The 12,766-nt window shown below is 40.7% G+C and overlaps 2 protein-coding genes across 2 annotated transcripts; one reads left to right on the top strand and one right to left on the bottom strand.

Annotated features, from left to right (window-relative positions):
• The first annotated feature begins 7,485 nt into the window (after positions 1–7,485).
• LOC140833171 (FRIGIDA-like protein 4a) lies at positions 7,486–10,671 on the top strand. Its single transcript, XM_073197649.1, is given in 4 exon segments — positions 7,486–8,504; positions 9,456–9,566; positions 9,569–9,630; positions 9,964–10,671. Coding segments are annotated over 4 exon segments (1,572 nt in total). The 5' UTR covers positions 7,486–7,588; the 3' UTR covers positions 10,447–10,671.
• Positions 10,672–11,351: 680 nt separating this feature from the next.
• Positions 11,352–11,798, bottom strand: LOC140831515 (ferredoxin C 1, chloroplastic-like). Its single transcript, XM_073195269.1, has one exon. It carries the CDS (start codon positions 11,796–11,798, stop codon positions 11,352–11,354), a length of 447 nt encoding a protein of 148 aa, XP_073051370.1.
• Positions 11,799–12,766: the final 968 nt, after the last annotated feature.

Here is a 12,766-nt window from a genome sequence, read left to right as displayed (position 1 = left end):
CATCTTTTTCAATATTTTGATCAATACTTGATTTGAAGCTTCAGCTTGCCATTGGACTGGGGATAATGAGGTGAAGAATTGATCAACTGGATTCCATAATCCTCGGCAAATTCCTTCATTTCTGACCCCACGAACATAGTTCCCTGGTCAGTGGTGATCGATTGCGGGATTCCAAATCTGTGAATAATATGTTCCTTCACGAATGTCACAACATCTCTCTGTTCCACCTTCTTCATAGGAAGGGCTTCAACCCACTTGGTGAAAAAATCGGTAGCCACAATTATAAAGGAATGTCCTTTTGATGAAGGAGGATAAATTTTCCCTATCAGGTCCATGGCCCACCCCTGAAAGGGCCATGGTTTTATGACGGCATGCAATTCATCAGCTGGTATTCTCTGGATATTTCCGTGTTTTTGGCACCGTTGACATCCTCTCGAATATCTTATACAGTCCTTCAGCATCGATGGCCAGTAATGGCCATGTCTGCGGATTAACCACCTCATTTTAAACCCCGACTGGTGTGCTCCACATATTCCCTCATGGACTTGCTGCATTACTCGCATGGCCTCTGGGAAACCCAAACATCGCAGCAACAAACCATCATCCCCTTTCCTGTACAGTTCATCTCCCATCAAGATATAATGTAAGGTCCTTACCTTCAAACCATAATGCACCTTCTGTTCAGGATTTCTCAATGCATCTTTTATCTCATCTCTCCAATCTCCAGCGAGGTCAACATCAATATCGAAAGTATCCACTTGTATTCCACGCTGTTGAATTGAAGGGTGATTTTTTTTTTGTATCAACAAGAGTTTGTGGGTGAGCTCGGGCGACATCTTTAAACCGGAAGCAATTTGAGCCAATTCATCAGCTTCCCAATTGTCTTGCCTTGGCACATGTTGGAATGTCACATCTTCAAAATCATCAAGAAGCTGTGAAGCAGCAGTAAAGTAAGGGGCCAACGCCAAACTCGAACATTTATACTCCCCTGACATCTGCTTGAGAACCAACTGGGAATCTCCTATAATCAATACATCTTTAGCGCCCAAATCTCGTAAAATCTCCAAACCAATCACTAATGCTTCATATTCAGCCTGATTATTGGTGCAAGGGAAGTCTAGGTTGAATGACAAGGCAGTCTTCACACCCGTTGGGGATGTTATCACGACTCCCACCCCTGATGCCCTCTCAGTGCTGGAGCCATCAAACTTTAATATCCAAGGCTGATCGACATATAATACTGGAATATCTACTGGTGCACTCCCTGCCGCGTCAACCATAGGGTGGTCCGCCAAAAAATCTGCAATGGCTTGGCCTTTCATGGATTTTTGGGGACAATAAATCAATGTAAATTCAGCCAAAGCCAGCGACCATTTGCCAATTCTCCCAGTCAAGATAGGCCTGTGAAGCATGTATTTGACAAGATCTGTCTGTGAAATCACATAAACTCTTGAATGAATCAGGTAATGCCGCAGTTTAGTACATGAATAATACAACGCCAAACACAACTTTTCTACGGCTGAATATCTAACTTCCACCTCTGTTAATGAACGACTCAGATAATAAATGGCCTGCTCATGATTCTCTTGATTATTTTGTGCTAAAAGACATCCAATAGAATCCTGAGCGGCCGATATGTACAATTTGAGGGGAAAACCATGTTTTGGGGGCATCAAAACAGGAGGTTTAGACAAATACTCTTTTATTTTATCAAAGGCTTCTTGGTGACACTTTTCCCATTTAAATTCTTCCAATTCTTTCAACTTTAATAATAGAGAAAATTCACGAGTTTTACCTGCCAGGTTCGAAATAAATCTTCTTAAATAATTTACCTGGCCGAGGAATCTTTGTAGCTCCTTCTTATTTTTCGGTGGCATCGCTGCCATAATAGCTTTAGCCTTATTTTTGTCCACCTCTACTCCTCGTTGGTGAACCAAAAACCCAAGGAAATTCCCAGCCTGTACACCGAAAGCACATTTCAAAGGATTCAACTTCAAGTTGTGCTGCCTCATCCTTATAAAACTCTTCTCAAGATGGCCAAGGTGATCTGCTGCTTTTCTTGATTTCACAACAATGTCGTCAATGTATACCTCCAAGCATTGACCAATCATGTCATGGAAAATGATATTCATGGCCCTTTGGTAGGTTGCCCCTGCATTTTTTAATCCAAATGGCATAACAAGCCATTCAAACGTGCCAATCACTCCAGGGCATCTAAAAGCTGTCTTGGATACATCCTCCTCTGCTATTTTTATTTGGTTGTATCCTGAAAATCCATCCATAAATGACATCAACTCATTTTTTGCCACTGCATCAATTAACATATCAGCTACTGGCATGACATAAATATCTTTCGGGGTGGCACAATTTAAATCTCTGAAATCTATGCAAACTCGAAGCTTCCCATTCTTTTTCATGACCGGGACTATGTTTGCCAGCCACTCCGTGTACCTTATCGGACGGATGAATTTTGCTTTAAGCAATTTTTCAATTTCTTATTTCACCCTTGCTTCAATCGCCTTGGACATCCTTCTAGCTGGCTGTTGGTATGGTTTGAAACCATCTTTAATTGGTAGTCGATGTTCCACCAATTTACGGTCTATACCAGGCATATCCTCATATTCCCATGCGAAACAATCTTTGAATTCTGTGAGAAGTTTCACAATTCCCTTTTGCATCTCTTCCCCCAATAAATCACTGATGTACGTGGGTTTAGGGCATTCCACAGTTCCCAGATTCACCTCTTTCAAAGGGTCTTGAGTCTCCGGCTGCCGATCTTCCATTTGAGCCGGAGCTAAGACTATGTCTTCCAATTGTAACTCTGTTTCCTCACTAATATCAAATCCGTCTTCAAATATTACTTCAGTTCCATCAATGTCCCATAATTTCTGAGATTGGATTTCAGTGACCAGCTGCTGCAATGTGGCTTTCCACTCGGAAGTTGCAGCCACTTCCATTTCTTCTTTAGTGAACTTAATCATCGACCACCTCGATAATAGGTCGAACCATGGGTCTAGGAGAGACCATGGCAGTGGGTTTGAGAATTTTTTTCAACTGCTTCCCTTACTTTCTTGGTGTCCATGTAGACTGCTCCTTGCTGCCCATTCACCTTGTAATCACGAATTCTGATAGGTCCGAAGGCTCCATCATAGTATCTAGCTTCTACTGTGTTGGAGTTTGACTGATACGGCTGTGAATCAGCCTGTACCACTTCCACTTCATCCCCTTTCCACCTCAACAATAACTGGTGCATGGATGATGGTACACAATGATTGGTGTGAATCCAATCTCTTCCTAACAAAGCGTGGAAACTAGCACTGGAATTTACCACAAAAAAGGCTGACAACGAAGATCGGGAGCCTACAGTGATGTTTGCTGGCAACACCCCAAGAGTTTTTGTAGACTCCCCGGTAAAGGCTGCCACAGAAACTTCGGTGGGAATCAAATCCTCCACCTCCTTCCCCAATTTCTGAAGAATTCTGTACGGCAAAATATTCACAGCAGACCCATTATCTATTAACACTCTAGACAATGGCTTTCCATTCACATGCGCTACAATATAGAGTGGTTTAATATGCTGAGTCATTTCATTTGTGGGTTGTTTCATCAATACTCTTTTCTCTTCATCGACAAAAACACCAACGCTTTCATTCAAAATCTCAGTCTGAACAGGTTGTGTACCATTTTGATTTCCAGCGAACACTTCGGACTCACACATCCTTTTGCGTTTGAATTCCTCTGGCAACATTAACGAGCCAGTGGCACATTCAAATGAAATCAAAATCTGCCCCACTTTGACAGTAGCCCTCTTGACTGGTTCACTGTCTTCCTCCGATAATAGATCATCATCTCCCTCCTCATTATATTCAGTAGCCTTCCTCCCAAATTTTTTCTTCTCTTTAAATGACTCCTCTACCCCAGACCTACGTTCAGCAGCTTTTTCTCTCAACAAACGTCGTTTTTGGGTTCTAGAAAGAGGCTTTGGGAATTTTGGATGTTCTACTCGCCTCCATATACCATCAGGGATTGCTCTGGGAGGAACAACAAAGCGGGAATTCCTCTCATATTTTTTATCAGTGTTCATAAGAGATGGCCTCTGTATTATCTTATGAGATGACTGCTAGCCACTTCTTCTCTCGTTATTCATCGACCAAGAATATGGGCTCCTTCTGAGGTACTGGTTCACCGGCCTTCTGGCCATGGATTCCCTGTCATACCTCATATTCCTTCCAGTATAATGCAGATCTTCCTCACTGTAATAGCGGTCTTTTCCATGGCAAGTTTCTGATTTTTTCTCTTTAACCTCAAACATCATTTTCCGAGGCACCCAACACTTCTTTACAGTAATTCTCGGCCTAATGGACATGTCCCTGTTTCCACTCCTCCTCCTCTCATTGATCAAGAAGCGCAAGTCAGTACTGCTCATGTTCACATTGGCTATCGGGGGAAAAGGATCTTCATCCACGATCATTGCCTCTTTTTTCTCGGGGAATTTCAAGATCCCCTTGTTGATTCTTTCCTGCAAGACATTCTTGAAAGCCCAACAAGCATTAGTATTATGATTGAAGGAATTGTGGTACTTACAGTAATCTCTCCCTTTCAATTCCTCCCTAGTGGGCAGCTTATGGTCTGGGGGGAATGTTATAAACTTTTCCTTCACTAAATGATCAAAGATTTCCTCCGTCCTTGATGCATCGAACGTATAGGGAGCTTGCGCTGGAGGCATGTTTTTCTTGGAAAGTTCTTCACCCTTGCGCCTCAACGAAGGGACCGTGCGTGATCCGGAATTTGCTACTTCTGCCAACGCAACTTCCTCCACTTCCTGGAAATAAGAGCCCACTGTAGATTTTCTTTTATGGCTCTCCTCTCGTAACAATTCCTCATACTCTGACACTTTGGCAGCGAGTTCATAAAAGTCACGGAATTCCATCCCTTGGAACTTCTTTCTAAGTTCAAAATCGAGTCCTCGCTGTGCCATCTTCACGTACTCTGATTCAGGAAGGAAAACTCTGCACCTGCTTCTCACCTTCTTGAATTTACAAATGAAATCATTAGCAGATTCCCCGGGTTTTTGGACCACTCTTGACAATTCTGCTATACTAATCTCAGGTACCGTCCTGAAGAATTGTGTATGGAATTGACGTTCCATATCATGCCAAGTCATAATAGAGTTCCGAGGCAGCGTTGCATACCATGTGAAAGCAGTACTGGTCAGGGAATTTGGGAACAAACGTAACTTGTAATTAGAAAAGTTCTCCAAATTTGCCAATTCCCCACACTGAATTGTAAACCTGGCTACATGTTCCATGCTGGATTGACCGTCTTCCCCGGAGTATAACGTGAAGTCTGGAATGCGATATCCTCTTGGGTAAGGGTTTTCATAATCCACGATATCAGGATACGGTTTATGGAATTCTGGTCGGTTGATTGGCCTCACTCCTGGGCCATACAACTCTTGAATCACATCACGTACCATCTCAAAATCCAACGCTGGAGTTTGTCTTAAATGGTGAGGGGAATAGTTTGCCCCCCGAGTGTTATTCCCCGAACCTGGCGCTGGATATCCACGCACTCCCCCGTCAACATACATCCCTGGATGTGAGTTAGGAGACGTCACAGAGAACACGTTACCAGCCATTTGTTTGCCATTGTTGCAGTTTTGGAACTTCAATCCCAATTCCTCATCCCTCTTGTGCGGAGGAGTGTATCTCCCTCCCCTGGCAGATTCTGGACTTCGTGTTTCCCCCAAGCGGCGATTTTCACCTGCTTGAGAAATTCTTGAACCCTGGCCTTGATCTTTTAGCAATTTAACGTCAGTTTATTGGAGTTCCGCGTTTTCTGGTGTAGCAGCCTCTCCTCTTACAGATTTCCTTCATTCCTTCATTTCTGCCACAAATTCCATCATAACAGTAGAGAAAGTTTGGGTCATTTCCTTGAAATCACAGCGGATATTTTTCTCCATAGCCAACATAAAGTTCAGCGAAGACCCGTCACCACCAGAAATAGCAATTCCTTCTTTCATTGTTTCTTCCTCGAACTGGTGTACAAGCCTTTCAACCGTTCTTCCTTCTGCATCAGTTTCTTCCTCCTGTGAACGATGATTTTTTACATGTGATGGAGGAATTCCTTCATTCTTCTCAGTACGCTTGGGAGGCATTTGGTCCCACTGGGCGTGCCAACTTGTTTGTCACGAAAATTGCGGGCGTGCCAGGCACGTGTTCGTGCCAAATTTGTGAAAATAATCTGACTTCTTTTACCAAACGTTGTGTTTCTCGATTCGATCGTTCGTTCTAATTCCCTCGAAATGTCTCCAAAAATAAGAACATAAAATGAAGAATATACTGAAATTAAAGGTGGAATTCATAAACAACATCAATATTCATTATGCTGCCATGAATTTGATCGACATTTTTACAAGAAAGTCGGAGGAATATGCGAAATATGAAGAAACTAAAATACTGGAAAATAAAAAATGAGCGTGCAATTGATGATAGAATTCTGCAGAGCTTTTACTGTAGATTTTTTGTGTGTAGTTGTTGAGAGACTGTTTCTGATCGTCTTCATCCACTTTTGTTCCACTCTGCACGACAGTTTTCCCTTCCCCCGTCACTCCACGTTCTTCCACTTCCTTCCACGTCGGGCCGTGGCAGCGAACTGCTATCACGTTTCTTCATTGGGCCATTGGGCTTTTTCTCTGTTTGGGCTTTATCTCTTGGGCTCCCAAGACTTTGGCTAAATCACTATAAGTTGGGTAATGGCCCATCTATTTGGGCTAAACAATAATTATAATATAAAAATTATCGAAGTTGTTGTTCTATTCAGTATTCATCATCATGTTAAGATTTTTGGAAGAAAGCGAATACTTACCATAAATTAAAAAAATCCGCAAATTCTAAATTAGGTAAAATAAATTCATTCCTTGCGTTGGTAATAATTTTGCTCCTATAATATGAATGATAAAAATATGTTGGACAGCCATAAAATTTTACACACACACACATATATATATATATATATATATATATATTATATTATTATTATATTATTAAGTTTGAGATATCTATTATAATAATTATTTACATAAACTAAATACTAAAATTTTAAAGTAAGTAAATTGTATCTAAGTGGATAGAACCTCTATTTCTTAAACGTCAAGTTGCGATTCAATTCTTAGTTGGACATTTTTTTTGAACTTTCTTTTTTCCTGTTTATTTTTTTAATTAATATATCATATTACAGTTTAATTTTTTATTATTTCAAAATCAAATAAATTTAAAAATTATTGTAAAAACAAACGACACGTATGTCGTTACACTGTTTTCTGTTAAATTTCTGGGCGGTATGCGCACCAAACAGACATTCAGCTCACGTTAGCCTCAGCCACTTCACCAAAACTTCAACCGACAGCTCATACGTATCGCAGGATCAGCCGTCCACGTCATCCTCTTGCAACACCCACTCGCCATCTTCGCTTTCTCTCCCCCACCACCTTCGCTTTCATACTTCCTTTCTCCCTCTACCAAATTCTAGGGTTTACTTTTATACGGAATCCGGATTCATTGTCTCCAGACTCAATTATCCTGTCGCGATGGGTTCGCAACCCGATCCAGGCGAGTTAACTCAGCCGCCGCCGCCGAGTTTCGATGAGTTCCAGCGGCAGACTTCGCTCATGACCAGCTGCACTCTGCTGTGGAAGGAACTCTCCGATCATTTCTCTTCACTTGAGCAGGACATTATGAAGAAGTCCGAATCCTTGAAGGCGAAGTTCCAAGCTTTGACCAATGAAACGCAGGTATCTACGCGGGTTTTGGACAATCGTGAGTCATCGATATCGAAATCTATGTCAATGGCCTACGAATCGCTTGAACGGGCGACGAAGCTATCTGTTTCTGCTGCGATGTCGAAGGATTCCAGCACGGATAAGGATACTGAGTCAACGGAGGATCCGGAGGTTGATAATTCAGCTGGCGTGCTGATGAAGTTCAGCACTTTCTGCCGCAAGATGGCCTCGAGGGAGTGCTGGAGCTTCGTGACTGCAAGGAAGAAGGAATTGGAGGTATTCAGATCCGAGCTGCCGAAAGCCCTGGCCGACTGTGTGGATCCTCCGAAGTTTGTCTTGGAGGCGATTTCCGAGGTTTTTCCTGTGGATAAACGTGAGGCAAGTAGCAGTTACGATTTGGGGTGGGCTTGTGTGTTGTTACTGGAGTCTTTGATTCCTGTGATGATGGACCCTGTGTTAGGGAAGGAGAGGATGTTGGTGACGCCGAGCATCAAAGGGAAGGCTGAGAATATTGCAGAGACATGGAAGAAGAGCTTGGAGGAGAGGGGTGGAATTGAGAATACAAAAACTCCTGATGTGCATACTTTTTTGCAGCATTTGGTGACTTTTGGGATTGTTAAGGAGGGAGATTTGGGTTTGTACAGGAAGCTCGTGGTGGCCTCTGCTTGGAGAAAGCAGATGCCAAAGCTCGCAGTCTCTCTTGGTCTTGCTAATAAAATGCCCGGTAATTTCATTCTTTTGTTTCATTGTCGAATCAGCTATTCTTCTTTGTTCCTTTTTTTTCATGATATTTACGACTCTGAAGATCATTGTTTTGATTTTCCGAGGCAGGGAAACAAAGGTTGCTGGTTATATTTTGTTGTTTGCATGCTCTTTCTTCTTGTACGAGTAGAGAAACGAAAATTTTAATACAAGACAACCTTGACCTGGTTTCTTGGTTTTGATTTTTGAACCTTAAGATTTGTTAGTTAACGTCAAATGAAGTAATTGATTAGAAGTGGGCACACGTTTGTGAGAGATATCAAGATCATACACCTTTTTATTTGTTTGAAATATTTGGTTTTGTATGAGACAATTAAGGTCTTGCACCTGCATCGTTTTCTCACCATTTTGTGGCCAGTTTAGGGAAGAAACTTCTTTTTAGCTAGATTAGCTTGGAGAAAAATAATATCAGTTGTCATCGCAGTGGATTTTTATTTTTTTTGTACTTAAATAGTGAAGGAACATGACTCAATCCCTACCCGGTTTCCTAATTTTGGTTAACATACGTGTAGATTGATTTGACATCTAATTTTAACTAGTACTAGTTTGATGACCAAATGGGTTCGAGATTTTGAGATTTAGTGATTTTAGCATGAGTTTGCAGACAGTTTTCTCCACGTATTAACCCAAGTATGTGGATTAATTTGTTGAAGGTCGGATATCCTCAAATAAATAGATGTTGTGGTATATGACTTTGTTGAAGGTCGGATATCCTCAAATAAATAGATGTTGTGGTATATAACTTCGTTACGTTCTTTTGTTTAAGAACATGTTATTTCGTTGGTCAGATTTTCTTTAGCGCATATATTAAGTTTATAACAGGTATAAGATTCCACCTAGGCATATGATTGGATCTAGATGATGCAGGAATACTTCATAGTGTCTCAGTACTTCTATGCTCACTCGTCTGCAGATATGATTGAAGAATTGATTGGAAGGGGACAGCAGGTCGATGCTGTTCATTTTTCTTATGAAGTTGGACTCACAGGAAAGTTCCCTCCTGTCCCGCTGCTCAAAGCTTTCTTGAAGATGCAAAAAAGGCTGCTACATCACTTCTGGAGGATGGCAGCAATTCTGGACGTGCTGCGGTACGCATTAGATTCTATTGTTTCTCATGTACATCGAGTTTTATCAGGCAATGATATCCTTACTTTTTCTGTATACATCATTTGTAAAGTAAGTTATTCTCAAATATTTGGTCGGAACATGAATCAGGTAGTTCTCCGCCTGGCTCCACCTGTCATCTATCAAATCGTCTCTAATATCTTGCGCGTCGTAACCAAAATGATTCAATACCTTAGTTGGCTGTAATCTATAATAGACGACACAAAATACACGAACATGCGTACCTGTGTTTATTGTTGGTGTGTGGAGATATTCATATCTTTACTCATTGTCCTCTGTCGACTATTTGTGTACAGCATCTAGCTGCAAAGAAAGAGCAATCATCGATTCGAGCAGTTCTCAAGTGCATAGAGGAATACAAACTCGAGGCTGAATTCCCACCAGAAAGCCTCAAGAAACGCCTCGAACAATTGGACAAAACAAAAATCGAGAAGAAGAAACCAGCTAGCCCAACCGCCAAAAGAACACGAGCCAGCACAGGAGGCCCCATGCCTCCAGCCAAGGCGGGCCGCTCAACAAATGCCTATGTTTCATCTTTCCCATCTCCTCCTACATATATCCGTTCCCCGTCACACACCCAGTATCCATCTCCAGTTCCAGCATACCCTGCAAATTTTACCACATACCCACACGCAAATCGAAGTCCCCAGTATCCCTACTCCCCAGAAACCGGCCCTCCCGCCATAATCGGATCATATTCTGTTTCTCCGATAAACTACCAGGTTTACGGAGGGTACAGCAATGTAATGGCGCCTACTTACCAGCAAGCTTACTACTGACTGGGGGGTTCTTGCCGAAAAAGGTGACTGATGATATATGACGACGAAATCTTAATGTCATTTTAATGTTGATGTTCTGTAATCACTAACCTTTAATGGTAGCCTTTTATCTGCGTGTTGATCTCCTTGACAAGGGCAGGCTGTATTTTCTGATTGTCGCAAACTTGTCGTTCTAGGTTGTGAAAAGTATTAAGAAATGCCTAACATGGACTCTATCTGATCAATCATAGGATTTTTCGATGTAATTTACAAGGGTGTCGGAGTCCGACTTTTCTTAAATTGTGTTTTTGGACATTCTTGGCATGGGGCTGGTAATAATTATCCTTCTTGTTCTGAAAACATCGGATGCTCCGTCCCGAATAGGGGCGTTTGCCTTACTCAGCTATCTTAACAACTATTTCATATATATATATATATTCGCGTTTGCCTTACTGAGCTATCTTAACAACTATTTCATATATATATATATATATATATATTATTGTTATATGAAAACTTTTAACTTAAAATTTTCAGAGTTTCGCAAAGAGGATGTGTGAAAATTAATTGCAAGAACATTGCCTTGGTCTCCTCTTGTGGGCTTGGAGTATGATAAATGTGCAATACTATACATAACTCATTTAAAACATAAATCTCAGTATCATCATTCTCATGCATTTAATTTACGACACATGTTGGAGTAGAGGCTAGTATCATGAATCAATCCCAAGTATCCATCTCAAAAGAAGATCCCACAAGTGATTAAATTAATATGATTTATCGTGGTACTTCGAGGATCGTGAGAGCTGAAAATGACGTGGTGAATTCACAGGTTTTTGTAAAAAAAAAAATTGTTGCTTGTATTGAAGATTTAATATCATCTTACGAAGTTGCACAATTGAAGACAAAAAAATGAAAACTCAACCTCAGTCATTAGCAGTGGCCAATTGCAGAGACAACAATTCCTCCTCAGGTATAACCCTAACGTGGCAATCCGATTTAGGGTACGCCACGCACATCAGAGTGTAGCCCCTCTCGATCACATCGTCGCTCAGCATCCCCTCGCTCTGGTCCACCGAGCCGCCCACCAGCCGAGCCGGACAAGTCATGCACACGCCCAGCTTGCAGTCGTGCGGGACATCCAACCCACTTTCCAGAGCCTTGGATAGGATCGTCTCGTCCGAGTCGACTTCCAGCTCCGTGGTTCCCCCGCCGTGCTCGACCAGCACTTTGTATGATCGCACGGCGGTGAATGAGCGGTGGCGGCGGCGAGGTGGCGGGAATGTGGGGAGAATTGGGGATCTTTTGGTCGGGAGAGGTAAGTATTTGAAGGAAGAAGTAGCGGTTATAGGAAGAGCTGGGAGTGAAGCCATTGTTTCTTGGCTTGTGGTTTTTTGGGTGGAAGCGATGGAGTGGGGAGAAGATAAGGCTACTATTGCTCCATATTAATTATTTATTAAATAATTAAAAATATTCATAAATTTTGAAATTTTATATTATATTTTGAAAAATAGAGGTGGGAAATAATATCTATATTACATCCATGGAGAGTGAATACAGTGGAACGTGGGAAGAGTTGTGCCCAAATTTTTTTTAATGAAATATTTGTTCTGAAAAATGATAATAATAGTGATATTCTTGCAAAAGTCATTTATATTTAGTTAACACGTTTAAAAATTTTAAAATTTTAAGTAGAGCGATGTTTTTATCATATGATATAATTTCGATATTATGTTATGATAAGAATTATGTATATAGAGTTGTAAATCAGTCGAACTCAATGGGCTCCAACTTTCTTAATGGGCAATTATCTTTATTTGTAAATAAGATAATATTAAGATTTTATACAATAGTGTATGTACATGTACAAAGCTTCAATGGGTGCAGTGTGGGTAACTTGCCTACATTGGTGTAATGCTCAAGAAAACGTAATCCAATAGCATCCAAATCTAGGAAATATGACAAATGACTAATTAATTGATTTTAATTTCTTAATTGATTATGTGATATGCACGATTATATGTTAAATAGGATTTTATTGTTATTATGCATAAAAATAGGATTATTCAAGTTGCAATCGAGGAACGGAGACCATTGACCGAAAAATGTAAAATGTTTTTATTAAATATGATTTTTTTTATTATTTAAAGCATTTTTAAAGTTGTCAATCATGATTGTTTATTTTAGATCGCGTAAGTATAGTTTTCCCTTTTCAGTTAAATAAGTGAGGTCGGACTGGAGTTGGAGTATTGAGATAAAATTTAATATTAAGAAAACATTCCTAGAATTTATTTAAGATAAATAATAAGTTAATTTAATGTAACAGAATGTTTAAGGAATT

Source organism: Primulina eburnea, chromosome 5, assembly GCF_022965805.1.
Source record: "Primulina eburnea isolate SZY01 chromosome 5, ASM2296580v1, whole genome shotgun sequence".
NCBI lineage: Eukaryota > Viridiplantae > Streptophyta > Magnoliopsida > Lamiales > Gesneriaceae > Primulina > Primulina eburnea.
Note: the sequence above shows the minus strand (reverse complement) of the source record. Positions and strands in the feature narration are given on the sequence as shown.

Bases quoted from the DNA above. Each gene is read 5' to 3' on its own strand.
- LOC140831515 (XM_073195269.1), bottom strand. From the start codon at position 11,798: ATGGCTTCACTCCCAGCTCTTCCTATAACCGCTACTTCTTCCTTCAAA.